The sequence below is a fragment of the Monomorium pharaonis genome, chromosome 1, assembly GCF_013373865.1.
Source record: "Monomorium pharaonis isolate MP-MQ-018 chromosome 1, ASM1337386v2, whole genome shotgun sequence".
NCBI lineage: Eukaryota > Metazoa > Arthropoda > Insecta > Hymenoptera > Formicidae > Monomorium > Monomorium pharaonis.
Window position 1 is genome coordinate 35,372,093 of NC_050467.1, and position 23,399 is coordinate 35,395,491.

Sequence of the window (23,399 nt, forward strand, 5' to 3'; positions counted from 1 at the left end):
TTTATTGAAATGCAAGATTTTAACTGGTGATAAAACAGGAGATATTGTTTTTTTAAATCGTATAACATTATACTGTGAAAATGTATATCCTTTTACATTTAAAAGAAGACAATTTCCGATAAAAATAGCCTTTGCTATGACAATTAATAAATCTCAAGGACAAACATTTGATAGAGTAGGAATAGATCTTCGCAAAGATGTTTTTAATCATGGACAACTTTATGTTGCTTTTTCGCGAGTTCGTTCTTGGCAAGCATTAAAAATTTATCTAGGTAAACAACGAGATAATAATAATGTTAAAAATTATGTATATAAAGAAATATATTTATAACATTTATTATTTTTTCGTTTTTAACTATTTGTATTATTAAGAACGTAGATAAAAACTATAGATACATAAGAAATAAACTGATTAATAAAGATAGATACATGGGAAATAAGAAAAATAAATAGATTAAAAATAAATCAATAAAATAGATTAAGTAGATAGACGATAATTGAATAGATATTTATAACGCGAAGTACTTAACGGGGATAAAAATTGACATCATTGTCGACTTCGTTTCTCTTGAGATGTATACAACGATAATGAACGGGAAAGTGATTCACTGGTTCCTTTTCTTCAACCAGGTTTTTTTCCACATTCCTGGTGACGGAACTATCAATAGAATAGTTCTGTGCAACTTAAAAGTTTAGTAGGATGGTGTCCCTACTTTACTACATATAAGAATTTCCTTTTTCTTGAAAATCATTCAAGAAAAAACCAGATTTTCTTCCACATACTTGGTGACAGAACTTCTAACAGAATAGTTCTATACAAAAAGATACCCTGGAAATAACCCATTATGATTTCCAAGGTATTCCCAAGCGTTAAAACAAAGACACCCGAGGGGGTTTTAGTCGGTAAGAGTCCGGCATAACCTTCACTGAAAGTCGTAGGTTATCCATGAGGATTTCCCCCCCGATATCAAAAAAAAAAAACCTAGATGGCTGGAAAACTGATAAACAAATAATAAACAGATGGGTAGTTAGAAAATTAATAAATAAATAAAAATAAATAAAAAAATAAAATAAATAAATAGAAATAGAAATAGAAATATATATTTATTTATATATCTCGTATACATATAAATATATATGCATACTTATATACATATAATGTATATAAGCATATATGTATACACACAGAAAAAAATGTAATATAGCCAATAACATAAGTGATTGCGAGCTACGAACTACATAAAATACTCAATACAATAATATTTACTATTAATGCAAGTACAATGTTGATACTGCAATAGCATATATTATTGTATAAAGTATATCTGTAGTTGGCAGCCCGCAATAACATATCTTATTGAATATGTTATTTTTCTTTCAGTGTACGTATACATATAAATTGAACAAATGGCGCGCGCGTAGCGCGCGCCTGTTTTGTTCTAGTTTATTTAAAAATAGCATGGATAAATTTACAATGTAATTTTTTCGCTTCTAAAGTTACATTTCCAAATTATGTTTAATTTTGTATTTATGATTAATTTATAATATAACGTGTAAACGTACTGCTTAATAACATTTTAACATTAGGTTGAGTTTAAAAATAGCTAGAGTAAGCTTTAAACTAAGCCGTAAGAAATTAATCAATCACAATCAATTATTTTTCTCATTTTTGTCTGTGATTTATCAATTTCTTACGGTTTAAAGCATACTAACACTTATTATAAATCCTCACTTAATTTAATGTGAGTGATATCAATTCTGACGTATTGCTACTTAAAATGTAATATCGCTACAATATAACCTAATATTTTAATGTTATTTATAAATGTATAATATGTCAATAATATTTCTGTAATATTTTACTGTAGTATGTAATATTGTTGATATATTGCAATTTTGCTGCGATATTACTGTAATATGCTATGTGGGATTTTATACATATTTTTATGTCTAAGTTTGCCAGATATAAAAAAATTATGATAAATATTTATGAAAATATTTGAAATAAATGTTTATGCTATTATAATCCAAAAATATGAAAAATATTTCGAGTTTATATACCATAAATATTTTTCAGTACATTTTAAAATATATTTTATATATTGTTAATAATAATTTTTGTATCATTTCTAAATGGTTTATGAAAAATGATTATATAACCTTCAACAAATATTTTTTAAAAATAAATTTGTAAAATATTTATGAAAATTTATGCAAAATTTTCTGTACTATCTAGGTTGTTTTTGCATTATTCTGCGATGTGCAATCGTATCATGTGCAATCGGGTCCGTGTGCAATTGAGTCCGTGTGCAAACGGTTCATGTGCAATCGGGTCGGTGCGGAATCAGGTCCGTGTGCAAACGGGTCGTGCGCAATCAGGTCCGTGTGCAAACGGGTCGGTGTGCAATCGGGTCCATATACAATCGGGTTCGTGCTGTGCAATTGGGTGCGTGTACAATTGATTCGGTGGTCAATTCAAACGTGCCCGATCGCTGTTATGTCCAATAGGGTATGTGTCGGATCGGGACGGTGTGCAATCGGGACCGTGTCCAATCGAGTCCGTGTCCAATGTGGACTGTATCCGATCAGGAAATACTACTATGTCCGATCGTTTATGTGCGCAATCGGGCCTCACTCTATTTTTCTTTTCCGTTTTTTTTAACTCATCTTTCTACCTTATTTAATTCTCTATTATCCGCATTCTCTGACTCTTTTATCCCCCTTTATTGCTTTTTTTTCTCTCCCTTCTCTATACATTTTCCCGCGCTCGTCTATGCCCAGATAGCCACAAATGTATGTATGAGCACAAATTGTTCTTATATTGCTAATAAAGATGTTAGCATCTTGCTACGCATTTACGTCGTCCCTTGTGCTGTTATTTGCTAGCATTCGACACTGATCTTAAGTAATGCTAGCATAATGTTCAAAACGTGCAAAGAATTTTATTTCCGACATCGAATGCTAGCAAACAACAGCACAAGAGACGACATAAATGCGTAGCAAGATGCTAATATCTTTATTATATCATACTGGCTATCTGGGATGCATCCCAACCTCCCTAGCCGCGATCTTTCTGCCCGTCTTCTATCCTTTCTTCTTACTTCTATCGCGTTTCTTTTAATTCCCCAGCAACTTTACTCTCTTCCCATTCACTTCTAATATTTTTCCATCCTAAACCTATAAATACCTACTTAATGCTATCCTATCCACGTACTATCATGGCCATGGCCATTCGCTCTCACGCCTCCTAACCAAATTCTGTTCTTTATGTTTTAAATTTAATAAGTTTTAAGCATAATTAGATAAAATTAAAAATTAATTTGAGATTTAAAGTGATTAATTAATTATTACTTAATCTTAATTAGGAAATATATTCAACGAGACCATGATATATCTATGGACATTAATACGTTACATTCTAAAAAGTATTGTCGAACTACGAACGCTATCGTAGAACTTGTCGATATATTTCCGACGATCGCGGATCTGGCAGGTGTTCCCATATTGATATGTCAAATTAATAATACGGATAATCGGTCACATCCGACAGGTATTCTCTTTAATGGACAAATTTTAATAAAATTTTAGTAGAATTTTGATATTTTATGTTTATTTTGGAACATCTTGACTAATAATCAAATTTTTATAAAAAATTTATTAGACACTTTGTAACAAAATTAAGGGATCATCATTTAAAAAATTAAATTTAAATTCACGTATATCTTGGCGAAAAATGATCATAGAGCAATGTTTAAAAAAAAGTATTTTAAGACTCCTGGTCTCTCTGCCATACTAAATTTGTGACATCACAAGCAAAAAATGATACGTTGACCATTTAATTTTTACGCTCGTGTCTTTCAGTAATTACTTTATTATAATTTGCTTTGTTATGATTAATTATATATAATTTCTTACCCAACAATATAAGTGTCACAAGTTATATAACAGTTATGTTGAGTAGAAAATTATAACTAAAATTATAACAATTATAACAGTTACAATTTTTAGTTGGTGTTTGCAGAGTATTTATTGTATCTTTGTGCTATAACTTGTCACGTGCTTGTGAAACCCACAAAATATGGCGAATCCTAACTATATTATATTAGATAATTATACACATAAAAGGATGATTTTTCTTTGTTTACAAAATCGACAAAAATCGGTCTTGTATCACATTTACCTTTTTACCTTTCCAACCACAATACGCATCACTCTTGTTTTTGACTCCACGGACCACGTTTGTTTCGTTTCATTTAAATCTTTCGCACGCGTCGTGTTGTGACGTGCTGCCACAAATATCATCTAGTACTGGCTCATTTGCCGTTTTTTAATTTAATTTGATTTTATCATTATGGCTTCATACAATATATTTAATTTTTTAAATAAAAATGTATAATTTTTTGTTATATTTAACATTATAGATATTTAAAAAAATTGTTATTTTAAAGAATAAAGAAAATAAATGTAATTGGGATACAAATTGAAAAAAAGTCATAATTGGTTTCGAACCCAGCTTACGGATAGCAAAACAGTAGGCGTGCACTTAGCACTCGCGCTTCATGCCGAGAAGTAGCTTTCCATTGTACTTACCTTACCGGTTAATTTTAAAAAATTTGAACAAAAAAAAAACACTTTCTTTAATGACGTCAAGGTCATACGAAGTCCGTTAGACTCCATGAAAAAACATGTCTGAACAAATCGATGGCTACATGTGGCTAACTGACGCTCTCCCGAGCCTTGTGACCATTGTAAACGTATAGTACCTTCGAGTAACTACAGAGGGCATCACAAATTCGATTTTGTATTTTAGAGGTACATAATTGTATATAAACTTAACGTGGGGTCCTTTGGTGATCCAGTGATCACAACGGGTTAAAAAGAAAATGTCAAATTCTAAGATGCAACAATTAAAATCAATGGAAAAATTTGTTCTTCCTGTACACGCCATCAGTTTTTCTATAATTTTGCAAGGTTTATTTTAAAATAGCGCGATCTGTAAAAAAGCATTGTAGAAAAATCTACGTTAAAAATTTGGAAGTTAAGGTTTTAAGTACAAAGTTAAAATACTTCCTTGTTACATGTGCTCCAAAAGTGGTCCCTTTCGTGTTACTTTTTGTGCATAAAGCCGATTTCAGCACTTTAACACTATTGCACAGTACATTCTTATATATGCTCTAATAAATAGCGTAAATCGTGGCAAAAAACATTCCAGCATAGACGTAGTATATGTAAACTGAGCATTGTGGGAGTAGGAATAAAGTTTTAAGCCCGGTTCCACAACTTACGGTTAAGTTAACTGGCTGATTATTCCATTGGAATTGACCAATCGTATTTGTTAATTTTGCTTAACGACAAATACGATTGGTCAATTCCAATGGAATAATCAGCCAGTTAATTTAACCGTGAGTTGTGGAACCGGGCCTTAGAGGGAAAAGGCTAACATGTTTTGGGTCATATCTTTCTCTCTCGTTCGCGCATGTGTAAAAGTGCAAAGTCCACCTTTTGTACTTGTGCGAAACCACCTTTGCACTTGTACGCATGCGCGAACGAGAAAGAAAGGTATGACCTAAAGCATGCTAACTTATTCCCTCTAAACATTACCTCTACTCCTACAATGCTTAGTCTAGATACATTTATGTCTATGTATTCCAGTACTTTTTCAACACGTTTGAACATTTTCACACTCGCATGCATGCCATCCCGCGACGTATATGATAATTCTTGCAGAATTATCGACACGTCATCGCTTTTGCGAACTTAACCTTGGCTATCAATTTGTGAGGACCCAAGGCCTTCAAGAGACCATCTATGTACAGGTAACAAAAAATATGGTGTACAACACAGCCAAGTTGGCCTTTTGCCTTCAAATCGTGCGTCCACTCTCCGCACTCATGCTAAAAAAACTTACTTCTCATCCTTGTTATACAATATACTATTTCAAATACCTTCTACAGCCATTTCTTGCAAAGATAATACGTGAATTTTAATTTTACTTTTTCTACATTGATTTTAAATATTAATTTTGTTGCGAAATGCAATTTCAATACGAATTTATTACATTTTTATCGAATTTTCATTAAAATGTTATCCGTTAATCCTAATCCTACACCTGAGGTAGAATAAATCCCACTGGTTTTGGTTTTAATTTTAGACTTAGTTTTTTGCTTAGCTTCATGAATTTTTTTCATTTTTATTCTAAATTGCTCCAAAATAACTTTTGGACATTATTTTTGGAAGTTTGAAGAATGTTAAAAATTTTTTTGAGCCAAAATGTTTGATAATATACGAATAAAAACTATTTAAAAAGGCTGGGGTGTATTACATCCCTTGTGTAAAATACCAAATTATTTGATAGTGTGTAGAATTAGGGTTAAACCCAGAAAATTTTAGTAAAATATAATTAAAACTTTTTTTACAATTTTTGTTGCATTTATTACAACTTTATCAAGTTTAACAAAATATTAAGTTCTTTGATATTTTATTAAAATTTATTTACTAGGGCTTCTTCGAGAGAAAACGCTCAATCTTTGCGGCGAAGGTATCACACTGTTGCCGCTCATAAAAAGCATTCTAAAATGTCAGGTAAGGCATATGTTTTATTGCATTTTTAATTGTATAAATGTTTTGTACAAAACAAAATTATATAACATTTTCCAAAATATTTTACAAATTTTCAGAGTGTATCTTGGAAAAAGGCAGCATTTAGTCAATATCCAAGACCGGGAATTCAACCTACACTCCATCCAAACAGCGATAAGCCTCGTTTGAAAGAAATAAATGTAATGGGTTACACTTTGAAGACCAGCAACTATCGCTATACTGCGTGGTTACCGTTTGCGCACACAACATGCAAACCAGATTGGGATGTTATCATCGCGGAGGAATTGTACGACCATAGAATCGACAGAGCGGAAAACTTTAATGTAGCAGCCTCACCGAGAATGTTAAAAATTAAAAAATATCTCAGAGCGTTGTTAAGAGATGGATGGAGACATGCCCTTCCAAGATATAAATCATAATCATAAAAATTAAAATCACAATACAACAATTTGATATTACATACATTGACTAATATCCTAGCATTACATTTCTATTTTAAGTATTTAAGATATTTATCTGTCTGCGTATAGTGCAATTAATAAATTACACGATTATATATTCATATTGAAAAAATCAACTCTAATAATAATAATAATAATAATAATCAATCATAAATTATTTTTTACAATTGAAAAAATATAAATGAACTTATTATGTATGCTATTGAAGATGCCATATCAAAATAATAGAAAACAGGTACTATATGTAATTAATAACTAACGATTAAAAATCAATAAACTCCAATAATAAATTAAAGATTTTTAGACTAACTTTATATAAAATCAAGCCTCATAAAATAAATCTGCCGAAATTTAATATTGGCGGTATTAAATTAATCACTAATTATTTTGAATATTAGAAGCACTTTTTAATATTCTACTCCAGTGCTCGGAATTAGTTGCATATTTCGAGCCGATTACCGAGGCACCGCCTGCTATACCGCCACTACCATTTTAGGCTCGACGACCGAGCCGCCGATCGCGCGCCTGACGCTGTGTCTCAGGAGCGCCCTTCGATAGATATATCTGAATCCATCCGCGTGATTAAAAATTTCTTTGCGCTGTGAATAATTTTTATTTTTACTATAATTAAAGTTATTGATATTATGTTTACATTTATAAATACTTTGTATGTATACATGTATATATTGTATTTAGCACTAATATATGTAAAACTTGTAATTTTGTCAATAGTTCTCCACATTACTTAGAAAGTACTATCGAGGACGCAGTTTTTTTATATTAATAACTTTAATTATCTGTAAAAATAAAAATTATTCACAGCGCAAGAAAATTTTTAATCACGCGGATGGATCCAGACATATTTGTCATAGGACAAATATGTCTGGATATGTCGAGCCTAGAACGGTAGTGGGGATATAACAGGTGGTGCCTCAAGAATCGGCTCGAAATGTGCAACTAATTCCGAGCACTGTTCTACTCTACTCGAAATAAATAATTATTCTTTAATGCGATATTGAATTTTTGTAAGGAAACATGCAAATTGCATTTTTTTTACATTTGTTTTGTTTCTTATAAAATAAAAATTATTATGTAAACAATACATGCATTTTTATAAACACTTGGATCTCTTTTACTTTATTCCGCATTGTATGTACTATTGTATAGTAAATTTTGAACATGTAACTACGCAACTTTGTTTACGTGCACGTCGATTCTCTGTTTAGTATTAATCTTAACACAAAATATTAGTACATTTTCTATTACATAGGAAATAAACATAACGTATATTTTCGTATACAGCTCGTATTTTTTTCTTAGTTATGTTTTTGTGTGTAATTCGAGATTTATATCAACCTACTACCGTGAAAAATAATTCGTATAAAATATTATGTACGAAGTTTACTCTTCTTGGATTTTAGTGTTATCAATTGGTAGGGCAGCTACTGGTGTGCTACTCATTCCGCTCTGGCGCGCTACACCCACGTTACTTGTAGTAGGGATCACCTGTAAATTTAAATAGTATAATAACATTTACATATTCTAGTTTATTAGTCACATTGTAGAAAAATAAAATTGAAGGAAGTTATTTTTTCAAAGAAAATGCAAAGAAAACAATGTCAAACAACTGCGATAAAGTAATGTTCTTAAGTTTTCAGAAAAATTAAATTGTGTAGAAAAAAATCGAGTTTTTTTCGAAATATAGTAAAATGATAATGATACCAAACTTTATGTATTATTTACTTATTCGAGCTCTTTAATATAAAAGAAAACCATCGAAATAGGGGATAATAAAAGTGACATTAAAAAAAATAAAATTGAAAAAATATAGTAAAAAATAAAACTGTTTCTTTTCTCCAAATAAAATGTTTACTCAAATTTTAAAAAATTAAAAATATCCAGAAACTTTATTCAAAATTCTACGTAAGATAAAAAAATTTTTAATGCAGTTCTGACAAATAAATTATACGTTTTAATACTCTTTAATCAAAAAAATACTTCAAAAATTATTTTAATCCGTTTTGGCCCAGAACAACTAAAAATTTGTTTTCTTTTCATCTCAAAAGTTCTTCAAAAAAATGAATCTTAGTGAAACTTTATACCCTATAGTTTTTAAGTATGCTTTTTTCGAATCCAGCTTTAGTTTATCTCTCACTATTTTTCCAATGATGGAAAAAATTTTCAAAAATTGAGAAACAATCAAAGAACAATTGCAAAAACAGTCCATTTTTTCACCCTTGAATTTAGACTTCTACTTGGTTCTAAATGATTGTTTATGATGATGCATCTATCCTCAGAAAGTTTCAAATAGACCCAGCTTTTTATCTTTGAGATATGGAGGATCAAAGTTGCTAATTTTTAGTGATGGGCAGTATTTTCGTACCTAGTATTTTGTAACTGTTATTGAAAGAGAACCATTATAACATAATTATTAATTTATCCAATAGGAGTTATCTTATAACTGTTTATGGCTACGGCCGGAATCAGAGCGACATGTCGACCGCAACCCATTTATTTCGCCATTTGCCACTAGACTATAGCCAATCACAGCTATTTCTTAGAAGAATGAAATGACTGTAATTGGCTATAATCGAGTCGATTATAACCCAATCGTGTTAATCCGTGTGGCTCAAAAATCTACAAGTCATTTCAAGTCTATGGTTTGGGATCAGGCGCTCTACTCTGTCTTTTAAAATTTTTTTAATATCAAATTTTAATTTAAAATTTATAGTAGTTGTACATGTTGAAATTTTATTTGTTTTTTATTTCTTTTATTAATCTTATAAATTTTATAAACTGTTATCAAATAACTGTTTAAATTAACTTATTTGTGAGTAACGATAACTGTAGAAACCTCGCGTTACGAAAAAATAACTATTTAGCTCAACACTACTGATTTTACCAACTCGCATATTACACATTTTAAGACATTGGAATAAAAAATGACATAATAATAGATTTAATAAACGTATTCATTTGTTGATATATATTTCTATACACGATTATATGTACACATAAATATAAAAAAGATATATGGTATGTAGTATATATATATACAATTGTATATATTAGGTCATTCAAATAAAACCAAGACTTTTGAGTTTACAAAATAAAAGAACAAATATCAAGGAGCGGAAACTGCGTTTATCTTTCGACACACTCCCCTGTTATACCCACACATCCATCCCAGCACCCAACCAATGTCTGGAAAGCCCCGGCATAGAAAGATTTGCCATCACGTCTAAACCATTTTAGGAGAACTCGCTTTACTTCGTCATCAGGAATTCGTTTAGGAATCCAAACAGATAGAAACAAAGTGGAAGCTGCATTTGTTTTTTGAAATACTCCTATGCTGCATTTGTACATGTATCCCAGCGTTTAGCTGATACCTGGAAAGCCTTCCAGGCATGAAAGGGTTTGTTATTGCTGAGCTGTTCTAAGACAGCCTGCTTCATTTCGTCATCGGTGCTAAAATGGTAACCTCTGAGGGGCTCCTTTCCGAGTGATTTCTACCAGTTTGGATCCCTAAAGGAGTTCCTCAGAAGTCCCTATTTGAGCACAAAATGAAGCGGGCTGTCCTAAAATGGTGCAGACGTGATAACTGATCTTTCTATACCAGGCATTGTTAGGCGCTGGGATAGATGTGTCAGTGTAGCAGGAGAGTATGTCAAAGAGTAAATGCAAGTTTTCTTAATATTGGTTTTTTTATTTTATAAACTCAAAAGTTCTGGTGTGACTTGAACAACCCATGCATGTACATTTGTAATAAAATTGTCAGTTGGGTCGAATCCACCAAATTGGAGTTACTACTAGTTTCTCAATTACAATGGTCTACCTATGTGCGCGCGCGCGCGCGCGCGCGCGTGTGTGTGTGTGTGTGTGTGTGTGTGTGTGTTAATATATAGTATATAAGGTGTCCTGCATAAAGTATGAAAGTCTTCATGGAAAGATAGACGGAATCAAGGTAAACATAAAAGTCTACCCATAGTTTTTGGATATCTCTAATGATAGCCGAGATATTAATTTTTCAAATTGTACGAATGAGAGCGCACCGAGGGAAGTGCCGAGCCGCTCGAGCGATAGCATGGCCCACTGTGTCAAGCATTAGCTGCCGGCGGCGGGGGAAGGAAAACCGCGTCGCTACTCGTGTTTCGCCGCGCTTCTCCTTCTCCCCCCCCCTCCTCCCAGCGTCGACAGCCAATGCTTGACATAGTTGGCTGTGCTATAGCTCGAGCGGTTCAACGCTTCTCTCGGCGCGCTCTTATTCATGCAATTTAAAAAATTAATATTTCGGCTATCATTGGAAATATCCAAAAACTATGATAGACTTTTATGTCCACCTTGATCTGGTCTATCTTTCTATGAAGACTTTCATACCTTATACAGGACACCCTGTATACTATATATCAATACGCACGCACGCACACATATAGATAGACCATTGTAATCGAAAGACTAGTAGCAATTCTGATTTGGTGGATTCGACCCAACTGGCAATTTTATTACGAATTAAATTGTTAAGTACAATTTAATTCATAATATCTAGGTTGAATCCGCCAAATCGGAGTTAATTTTTTTATTATTTATCACTAGCGACGACAAGTTTTAACTCTATTTTATTAAATAGTTAATTCAAAAATGATCTGGAAAAATTGCAATAAGTTTTTCAAGAAAATGCTTGCAAAGTTGACCTGAATAAAAAAGAAAATAACTTATATTGTAGCCCTAAGAAGGACTGCATGGTTGAAAAAATGTTCTGGAAAAGATAAAAAAAAAAACATCTTAAAAAATAAAATCCTATACCTATATATTTGAAAAAAAAATTACATAACAATGAACAAACACATTTATTAAACTTATTATTACGTAACTTTGCATTCCAATGTCTTAAAACAACAAATACGCAAGTTAGTAAAATTAGCAACTTTGACTCTTCATATCTCGGGAATAAAAAGCCGGCTCCATTAAAAACTTTCTGAGGATTAATGCCTCATAAACAATCATTTCGTTTAGTCATTTGTAGGTAGAAGTCTAAATTCAAGGGTTAAAAATGGGCTATTTTGGGCTATTTTTGCAGTCGCTCTTTTTCTTCGTTCCATATTACTTTTTTAATATAAATATACCACCTTTTCAACCATCTAGATCTGGTGGCATAATGTAGTGAATAATAATTCTATTAAATTCAATATGGTGCAAATCCAAGATGGCGTCTTTATGGCGCCGTAATTCTTATTTTTTTACGTTTTTGGTATTATCTGTGTTTGGTATTATCATATCTACATATTTTATAGATTTACACGTGTATGTAGATGCTATTTCGGCAAATGTAGTGAGAAAAATTAGTTTAGTACAAAAAATAAAAAATGGCGGCATTTGCCATGTTTTCTTTTGGAAATTTTGGTGTTTTTTTCCTATTTTTTACATCTTCCAGCGTCATAAAGTAATGCATTCAAAGTTTTCTTTAATTGAGACACCAATATTAATATCAGACAATATCTAAGATGAAATATTATAATTTCCATGTTTAACATTACTTATAAATGGTATAATCGTTTGTTATAACTATGATAACGGTACTAGCAGTCTCTCGGCTTATCTTTTTATTATTAAAAAACTGTTTGAATCTTAATCCTCCGTCTGTACACTGACCCCAAAAGGGAACAAGCGAAATTTTTCACTTGTGTAGCCACAAGATTGTTAATAAGCGAAGCTTGAGCTCCTCTCCCTAAAAAAACTTACAAGAAAACCTCGCGAACCCGAAAATTCTGATTTTAATGAAACTTGGCATAAATGTAGAAGAAGTAAATACATGAATTTAGAAATTAAAAGTTGGTGCTTATAAACGGTTTAAAGGGTTGAAACCACCCTTCAAAAATGTTGAGTTTTTGTCTTTTCTTGATATATCTCGTAAACTAAACAAAGTATTAAAAAATGTTTCATACAAAAGTTTTACAGTATAAATACCTCTATTTAACTATGCTATTTATTTTTTCAAAAAAATTTTTTTTCAAAAACATTTTTTTCTTTAAAAAAAAAATTTTTTTTTTTAAATAAATAGCATAGTTAAATAGAGGTATTCATGCCGTAAAACTTTTGTATGAAACATTTTTTAATATTTTGTTTAGTTTACGAGATATATCGAGGAAATGCAAAAATGTCTCAACTTTGAAGTGTGGTTTCACCCCTTTAAACCGTTTTTGAAACAAAATAAAACATTTCTAAATTAATATATCTACTCCCTCTACATTTATGGCAAGTTTCATTAAAATTAGAAAATTTTTCGATTGGGCTTATAAACGGTTTGAAGGAGTGAAATTACCCTTTAAAGATTGAGATATTTTTACCTTTTCTCGCTATATCTCATAAACTAAACAAAATATAAAAAAATGTTTTATACAAAAGTTTTACAGCCTAAATACCTTTATTTAACTACGCTGTTCATTTAAAAAAAAAAAAAAAAAAAAAAAAAATTAAATTAAAATAAATTTTTAACAAAATTGACTTTTATGTATATAGCATTTATAAAATAATTATACTATCTTATACTACGTTCTATTTATATCATTTATGTGTATATTATGTATGTTATAATTTATCTATGTTATAATAATACTATACATTTATATTATCTGCATCCCTATATGTATTAGTTTTCATCTAACAGTTGCGCAATATTAGAGTAGTCACGTTGCTTTCACACAGTTCATTCTGTCTACGTCACATATTTCACATTCAAGTTTTATATTTGTCATATCACGGTATATATCATATATAAAATGGAAATCACGTATTAAAGTTTGATATCTTTATTAATGATGTTACGCGTCATTTTCACATCTGTATCAAGTCTAACGTGTGCTTGATCAGTACATCAGTATCACATCTAATGTGTGCTTGATTTTTCTGTTAGATTATTTAATTAAGCGAAGCATAATGTTACACGTAAATGTTGCAAATGTTCTTAATATGTTAATTATTTTATTTCAAATTATACATATTCCACCTATAAATGAAAAAGAAATACAATTACGTGATGTAATAGAGGATATTATAACAAATGATATTATAACAATGAATGTGACTTATCATTTGATGTACACACTGATACTGCTTTAGAATTTTAAAATTATTGGGAAGTGGATTTACCTGACACAGAATATGTAACAAATGGTGAGGAAGAATTTTTTAAAAATGATAATTGTGGTAGGAACTTCACCTTTCTGAAGCGACGTTGCAGTCCTAAAAGAGAGTGTCGGCCTTTTATTACTTCTCCAATATTCGACGGCTTTCCTTTTATAGCTACTATTTAAAATTTCGTCTTCTGATTCACAATTATATTCATTATCAGGTTCATAATCAACATTATCATTTTCTAAAAATTCTTCCACTTTATCTGTTACATATTCTATGTCAGGTAAATCCACTTCCAAATAATTTTGAAATTTTAAAGCAAAATGAGTGTGTACATCAAATGATAAGTCATTCACTGCATTTGTTATAATATCCTTTATCACATCACGTAATTGTATTTCTCTTTCATTTATAGGCGTTGGTGGAATATGTGTAATTTGAAATTAAATAATTAACATATTAAGAACATTCGCAACATTTATGTGTAACATTATGCTTCGCTTAATTAAAAACAATCTAACAAGAAAAATCAAGCACATGTTAGATGTGATACTGATGTACTGATCAAACACACGTTAGACTTGACACTAATGTGAAAATAACGCGTAACACCATTAATAAAGATACCAAACTTTTATTAATACGTGATTTCATATATGATACATACCGTGACATGGCGAATATAAAACTTGAATGTAAAATATGTGACGTAGAGAGAATGAACACTGTGTGAAAGCAACGTGACTACTAATATTGCGCAACTGTTAGATAAAAACTAATACATACAAGGATGCAGATAATATAAATGTATAGTATTATAACGTAGGTAATATATAACATATATAATATACACGTAGATGATATAAATAGAACGTAGTATAAGATAGTATAATTACTTTATAAATGCTATATACATAAAAGTCAATTTTATTGAAAATTTATCTTAATTTAAAAAAAAATTTTTTTTTCGAAAAATAAACAGCGTAGTTAAATGGAGGTATTTATGTTGTAAAACTTTTGTATAAAACATTTTTTTATATTTTGTTTAGTTTACGAGATATATCGAGAAAAGGTAAAAATATCTCAACCTTTGAAGGGTAGTTTCACTCCTTCAAACAGTTTATAAGACCAAACAAAAAATTTTCTGATTTTAATGAAACTTGGCATAAATGTAGAGGGGGTAAATACATTAATTTAGAAATGTTTTATTTTGGTTCAAAAGCGGCTTGAAGGGGTGAAAGCACGCTTCAAAGTTGAGACATTTTTGCATTTTCTCGATATATCTCGTAAACTAAACAAAATATTAAAAAATGTTTCATACAAAAGTTTTACGGCATGAATACCTCTATTCAACTATATTTATTTTTTCCAAAAATTTGTTTTTGAAAAAAAATTTGTTTTTAAAAATAAATAACATAGTTAAATAGAGGTATTTATACTGTAAAACTTTTGTATGAATCATTTTTTAATATTTTGTTTAGTTTACAAGATATATCGAGAAAAGGCAAAAACTCAAAATTTTTGAAAGGTGGTTTCAACCCTTTAAACCGTTTATAAGCACCAACTTTTAATTTCTAAATTCATGTATTCACCCCTTCTACATTTATGCCAAGTTTCATTAAAATCAGAATTTTCGGGTTCGCGAGGTTCCCTTGTTAGTAACAGTAGATACTCATACCCGGAAGGACGCTTCGACCCAGTGCTTGTTGTTGACACAGCAGCGTGTAAAGTTTACAAGTGTTTCCAAAAAGACCCAGTGTACAGACCGTGTATGTATTTCGTGACGGTAAGAAATATTTGATTTTTGTGTTTTTCTTAATTATTTTGTTATTTTTATGATGTCTTTACTTGAGTTACAAGCATAATTTGCTTTTTTAAGTTTATAAAGGCCAATCACAATGGCTTCACTAGGACTTTAGAGCAGATTCGTTATTTTCTTCGAGAGCGGCAGACTCAGATATACGATATTATAATTTCTTCAATTTTGATTATTTTTCATTATATCTGAATTTTTTAATAATATGTACTATAATTTATTATAATAAAAAAAGATTTGTGTGAAAAATTGTTATTTTATTATATTCCCATTACCCGAAAAATATCTTATTTTCAGTCATGCAAATAATTATACTTTTTGCAACCGACACATATAAAACAAATTTTTTCTGAAAGGTCATACCTTAATCTAAAAAACCTCAAAATATTTTTTCTTAATAATAATTTGTTATTAAGATATGAATTTTTTCACAAAATTCCAACTTTTATCAATCTCAAGACATTTAAAATGTTATTGTAAGAAAACTTTTTAATAAATGACCAAAATAACTATTGAAATTTAAAATGTAGTTACTCAAAAGTAATTAAAAATGTTTTTAAATTTTTTGCATGTTTTTAACATTAAAAAAAAGAGGACAGGACAAAAAGAGGTCAGTGTACAGACCATGTTAGTAATAATAAGTGTACAGACGGAGGGTTAGAAACGAGAAGTTCAAAAAACAAAAAAAGTAAAACAAAAAATAAAAAACAAAATTAAACTCTGATATTATCGATCTTCACATTGGTAAAAGTCAAGCAACGTAAAATTATATTTACGGCTGACAGATGGTAATTCGGCATCAATTATATTTGAGAAAGAAGTTTTCAATCAATTTCTATTTGTCGTTTCGTGTTTTTATATTTCTCGTTTTTAAAATTTCAACAGTTTAAAAAAAGAAATAAGCCAAGAAATGTTATTAGCGTTATCATATAGTTATAACAAACGATTAAATCATTTATAGACTATGTTAAATATAAAAATTATAATATTCTATCTTAGATATTGTCTGATAATAGTATTAGTATCAATTAAAAAAAACTTTAAATGCACTAAGAAAACTTTAAGGGTACGACGCTGAATGGTGTAAAAAAATAGGAAAAAAAACACGAAAATTTCTAAAGAAAACATAACAAATACCGCCATTTTTTATTTTTTGTACTGAGCTAATTTTTTTCGCTACATTTGTTGAAATGATATCTATGTACACGTATAAAACTATAAAATATGCAAATACGTACAGAAAATAGAAAAAATTCAAAAAATAGAAATTATCGAGATAGGACACCGTTTTAGATCCATCATATTGAGTTTCATAAAGTCATTGTTTATAACAACTTATTATGCCAGGTGGCTGAGATGATCTGACGGTAAATTTATATTAAAAAATAATATTTAAAAAAAATTTGTTTTTCCATTTTTTTAAAGTTTTTTCCGTCATATTAAAAAAATAGTAAAAAATAGCAATAAACTGAGGCTGGATTCGAAAAAAGCATACCTGAAAATTATAGTATAAAGTATAAAGTTTCATTGAAATCCATTGATTTTTTCTCGAAAAACTTGTAAGATAAAAAAAAGAAAAATTTTTGGTCGTTCAGGCCGAAACGGGTTAAACTGTATTAAAGGTTAAACTGTAGATTAAACTGTACTAAATGTAATATAGGATCATTATCCTAGACAGTTATTAGTAACTATTTAACCTTTGCATCATGGTGGGTTAATGAGTGACCCACCAAGTCTCTCTAATTTTTAACTATTTTAACGCTTTTTTAACTTGTTAAAGTTGGTTTTTTGCTTTCTGATAGTTCGGAATATCTTAAGGTATGTTTTAAAATATATATGACAAATTTAAATTTACTTACTATAAATAAATAAATATAAAAAATTTGTTGTTTTTTGAATGAAATTCATTTCCTCTCAAAAAAGAAAGCCAATTTCTACAAAACTCTACATCTGAAAGTTTTTAAGGTCGCTAGTTACGAATCTGTTGTCAGATTTTCGAAAATGGCGAATCCAATATAGCGAACACAATGTTAAAAATTCAATTAGTTTCCATAAAATTTAGTATCTAGATGTTTTTGGGATGCTGATTAAAAATCCGTTATCAAAATTTCAAAATTTAAAATGATGGATCCAATATGGTGGGCATAAAATTACAAAATTCAACTAATTTCCGTGAAACTTAGTATTTAGAAGTTTCGTCATATTGAATCCGCCGTTTTGAATTTTAAAAATTTGACAACAAATTTATAATTAGCACCCAAAAAAACCTCCTACATACCAAGTTTCACAAAATTTCATATAATTTTTAATTTTCTTTATTAATTAACATCTGCCATATTGTATCCGCCATTTTAAATTAAAAAATCTGACATTAGATTAGTAACCAGTGATCCAAAAACTCAAACCCAAAATCCAAAAACCAAATTTTACACAATAAAACTTCAAAATAATAAGTTACAAATTAAGTTTGTAGATATTTTAGATCTAATTTTTAAACAAAGGAGGGAGGCCCAAAATAGCCTTTTTTGGCCCCGAACGGATACCTATAAAACTTTTTATTATTTTGGAAGTCCATACATTCATGAAAAAATTATTATTTATCCAGCAAAGTTCGAAAGTTTCCAAAAATAATAAAATAGATCGTTTGAACGATTTACAAAAAAAAAACTTATGTTTTTCTAATAAACAATATTAGATCTCATAACTAATAATGATTTGTTTATCTTTCGCATATGTTCGACATTAAATATTGTATTGAATATTATCTCCGCCCTTCCCTCTCAGAAGTTCTACTAAATGTACAGGGTATAACAAAAAGGTGGAAACATCGGAATATCTCGGAAAATATAAATTTTATCAAAAAATGTTTCAGACAAAAGTTGCCTAATTTCGAAAGAGCCATATCACACAATGGTTTCATTAGTTTGACCCTGAAAGGTTGTTTGAAGATTACGTAAAGGTCATGTTCAATTTCTTTAATAAAATTATTTTTCATTACATATTCTTGTAGCTTACCTCGAGAACTTTTCAAAACATTAAAAAAATGTTTGTTTTACACTAATTGACTCGTCCCATTATTCTACGCATAAAAATATTACGGTAAGATAACAGAAAATAATTTTTTTTCAAGATATTTTGCATTTTCTGTCAAATGTGCTTGAAATTTCAAGCCTTATAACTCAAAAAATTCTTAATAAAATATTTTTTATTATAGTGTTTTGGAAAGCTCTCGAGGTAAACTATAAGAATATGTAATAAAATCTAACATTCTTTATTAAAATGTAATTTTGTAAATCGTTCAAACGACCTATTTTATTATTTTTGGAAACTTCTCTGTGCTTTGCTGGGTAAATAATCATAAATATATAGACTTCCAAAATGATAAAAAAGTTTTAAAGTGTGTCCGTTCGGGGCCAAAAATAGCCATTTTTGAATTCCCCCCTTTGATTAAAATATAATTTTTATTTAAAACAAAGTTATATTTAAAAAAAAAAAATATGCCTTATCACATATCACACAGGCACACAAAAAAAAGTGATTGGTCCGGAGGACTAGACTAGTCAATCTTTATGTATTTCGACCCGCTGAATCCAAATCCAAGGTCAGAATTGCAAAGTTAGCTCGCATTTCCTAATCTCAAAAAAAAATTTTTTTCTTATACTGTTGGTCCGGCGGACCAGAATAGTCTACCTTTATGTATTTTGACCCGCTGAATCCAAATTTAATGTCAGAATTGCTGAATTGGCTTATTTTTTTCTAATCTCAAAAAATACCTTGTAAAAGCAGTTTGGATCACAAATGTATAATCCGGAACGTGCAGGCTTGCGTAACCACATTACCCGGGGAAAATTCAATACGTATGACAAGTTTAAGCTTCTATGAATAGCGTAGAAAATTCACTCCTTTTTTCTATTATATCTCTTTTATTCTCAAAGATTCTGTGTAATGGCTTTCTCTTACGTTTCTTTCCTTTCACAGAGACATCACGTTTGAGCGTCCAGCAGAAATCAGCCATCATATTCACATCCCACTTGCCTTGATATCGATACTACATCTCCTTGATATCCTGATGAAATCTTTCTCCATGTTCTTCACTATAATCACTTAGATTTTCTGGAAAGTAATCGATATGAGAATCTAAGAAATGCAACTTAAGATTCATTAGGCAACCTAGTTTTCTATAGTTTTCCATCATTTCCGCTATCCTTTCGCTGTAATCTTCACTTTTGTGGTTTCCTGGAAAATTTTCCCCGAGTAATGTGGTTACGCAAGCCTGCAGGTTCCGGATTATACATTTGTGATCCAAACTGCTTTTACAAGGTGTTTTTTGAGGTTAGGAAAAAATGTGCCAATTCAGCAATTCTGACATTGAATTTGGATTCAGCGGGTTAAAATACATAAAGATAGATTATTCTGTTCCGCCGGACCAACATTATAAAAAAAAATTTTTTTTGAGGTTAGAAAAAATTGAGCCAATTCAGCAATTCTGACCTTTGATTTGGATTCAGCGGGTCAAAATACATAAGAATAGACTAGTCTGGTTCACTGGACCAACATTAAAAAAAAAATTTTTTTAAGGTTAAAAAATGCAAGCTAACTTTGCAATTCTGACCTTGAATTCGGATTCAGCGGGTTGAAATACATAAGGATTGACTAGTCTAGTGCGCCGGACCAACCACTTTTTTTTGTGTGCCTGTGTCATTAACGAATAAAACAATTCACTAATGAAATCATTCATGTTCAAGTGTTAATAAGGAGAATATCTTGATATTCACGTTTAGTTAAATACTAATCTTTTTAATTATTGATTTTTAAAACATTATTATTACAAAGTTACTTTTAAATTATTTTTTCGTATATATATTCTTTTTCTTTTAAAATAAATGTAAGAGAGAGTTGAAGAATTCTTTTATACTTGTAAACATAATAAAAATTAATTAAATGCGATTATATATGCAGAAGCTGCCTAGAAATGTGTAGACAAAGGATACAATTTAAGAGTAAAATTTGAAAAATTTCCTTATAAATACCTAATAATAAGTACCTAATAAAATCCCATTACATATCAAATATTCTAAGAATAAGAAATTAATTTCCTGAAAATTTCAGATATCACTTGAATAAAATAATCTAGTGTACCTCTATTACATCTTGGTCCGTCTGTCCGCCTTTGTTGTTGGAAGATGGAGTATTTCGATATGTAAATATATTTGGAAGTAAATCTCCTCCCATCTGTGCATTCGATTGCGCAGGCTTATTCACGTTTACATAATTCATCGATTGCCCTCCCGAAAGCAGTGTGTTTAACTGCGAGACTGGTTGCTAAAAAATTGTGCAAATAATAAGTAAATATATTTAAAAAATGTACAATTCTCGATTTTAAAATTACACTTACATTTATGTGTACGTTGCTGTTATTTGATACTGATGACATCTGTTGAAAAGTCGTGGCTTGCGGTCTTTGCTGATAATTCTGTAAAATATTATGTGTTATGAAAATTATGTACGATACATACGCATATACGTACATACGTAACATACACACACGCGCGCACGCGCGTGTGTGCGTGTGTATGTACAGGGAATTTATTCTAATTTTTAAGAGAATTCCCTGAGAATTCAGAAATAAGAAATAAGAAATTTTTATATCAATAAAGGTTTTTGTAATGGCATAAGATTAATGATAATAAAACTTGCAGATCATTCATTAAATTACATAATTTTAAAAGGGGGATTCTAAAGTATTTTACCAACATTCCCTGTTTTAATAAGCTTTTTTTAGAATTAACCCTCGCTCGACAGAGCAGGATCTTTAGAAAACCCCGACAATAAACGTCTATAAATTAGACAGTTTTTATGCAATTAACATCAACATTTGCATATAAAGATTTAAAAAATCGCTGATTTTAAATCTAATGTCAAAAATGCAAAATAACGGTTTCAAAATGGCGGACCTAAAATTACCCATACATAAACGTAGAATCAAAATGTACCAATTTTACACATAAACATTCTTCTAAGGATTTCTTAAATTGCTAATTACGAATTTGATGTCAAAAATGCAAAATTTAAAATGGCGGACTTAAAATATCCATATATAAACATAGAATCCAAATGTACAAATTTTACACAAAAACATTTTTCTAAGGGTTTTTGAGGGTGCTGATTTACGAATTTGATGTCAAAAATGCAAAATTTTTAAATGGCGGATCAAAAAATGGCGGATTTAAAATATCCATATATAAACGTAGAAATATCCATATATAAAACTGTACCAATTTTACAAACAAACATTCTTTTAGGAGGTTTTGAGGCTGCTGATTACGAATTTGATGTCAAAAATGCAAAATTCAAAATGACGAACTTAAAGTATTCATATAAACGTAGAATCACAAAATGTAAAAATTGTATACAAAAACATTTTTCTAAAGATTTCTACGTTTATATATGGACATTTTAGATCCATTTTGAATTTTGCATTTTTGACATCAAATTCGTAATCAACAACCCCAAAAATCTTTGAAAGAATGTTTTTGTGTAAAATTTGTCCATTTTAATTCTACACTTATATATGGATATTTCATGACCGTCATTTTGAATTTTGCATTTTCGACACGAGATTTTGAAATCAGCGATTCTTAAAACCTTTGTGTGCAAATTTTGACGTTAATTGTCAAATTTATAGGCGTTTATCGTTAGATCCCTCTAAGGACGCCACTTTGTCAAGCAAGGGTTAAAGTGTAAAAGCCTCACAAAATGTAAAGGAGAATAATCGAGTTCATATAAAAAAACAAAAAAAATTATTTTTATGTGTTCAGAATAGAACAATTGCAATACTCATTATTACTCGGGCCAATCGTGGCATGGAATTTACGGATGAGCAGGAGATTAGCTTTGTCTCTGCGACAATGCCAATAGTTGGCTCTAGCGTCCCCATGACTCGTGCGTGATCATTCCGTGGATGCGAGATGTAGTTAAACCGCCTCTCTTTGCGAATCGCCCGAATTCACAATCTTGCTTTATAAGGCAATATTGAAAACAAATTGCCTTCCCCTCAAAAGAGTAGGAGTTAGATTCGGAAAATGCGAGAATCTTCCGCTCCGATACCTTCCTTCGGAAGACAGAACGCATTTGTATTTAAAACAAGAATCATCGCTTGTGATACTTCGAGGCGATCCTACTACTGCAGTCAAATAAAACTGTAATTTGTTCGTTACATTTTCCTGTCGTGTGTTGCGTAAATATACTTGAATTAAATTGCAAGTGTAAAATTATTGAAACATAACAGATGAACATACTAACACCGCTCCTCAGCCGCGAAACATTATGTGTGCTTGATTTAAAGTTATAGTTTTGTTTTGCTTTAGTAAGATAAAAAGTATTATTATATA

The 23,399-nt window shown here is 30.2% G+C and overlaps 2 protein-coding genes and 1 long non-coding RNA gene across 12 annotated transcripts in view; 2 read left to right on the plus strand and 1 right to left on the minus strand.

Annotated features, from left to right (window-relative positions):
* LOC105837418 (iduronate 2-sulfatase) overlaps positions 1-7,356 on the plus strand; it is a 99,159-nt gene extending 91,803 nt beyond the window's left edge. For all 10 annotated transcript variants that reach the window (XM_036292561.1, XM_036292585.1, XM_036292570.1 and 7 more), the window contains 3 exons: positions 3,366-3,550; positions 6,500-6,582; positions 6,678-7,356. In XM_036292561.1, coding sequence (XP_036148454.1) covers positions 3,366-3,550; positions 6,500-6,582; positions 6,678-7,019 — 610 coding nt within the window. In that variant the 3' untranslated portion in view covers positions 7,020-7,356. The remainder of the gene's footprint in view (positions 1-3,365; positions 3,551-6,499; positions 6,583-6,677) is intronic.
* An 809-nt stretch (positions 7,357-8,165) lies between these two features.
* Positions 8,166-23,399, minus strand: part of LOC105837417 (transcriptional regulator ATRX) — an 87,321-nt gene continuing 72,087 nt past the window's right edge. The window contains exons 19-21 of the mRNA XM_012682189.3: positions 21,404-21,481; positions 21,148-21,330; positions 8,166-8,567 (exon numbers count right to left, since the gene is read on the minus strand). Of these exons, the coding sequence (XP_012537643.1) occupies positions 8,463-8,567; positions 21,148-21,330; positions 21,404-21,481 (366 nt within the window). The 3' untranslated portion in view covers positions 8,166-8,462. The remainder of the gene's footprint in view (positions 8,568-21,147; positions 21,331-21,403; positions 21,482-23,399) is intronic.
* Positions 9,046-11,839, plus strand: LOC118647540. The gene is made up of 2 exons (XR_004964745.1): positions 9,046-10,843; positions 11,608-11,839. It is a non-coding gene; the product is annotated as an uncharacterized LOC118647540 (long non-coding RNA).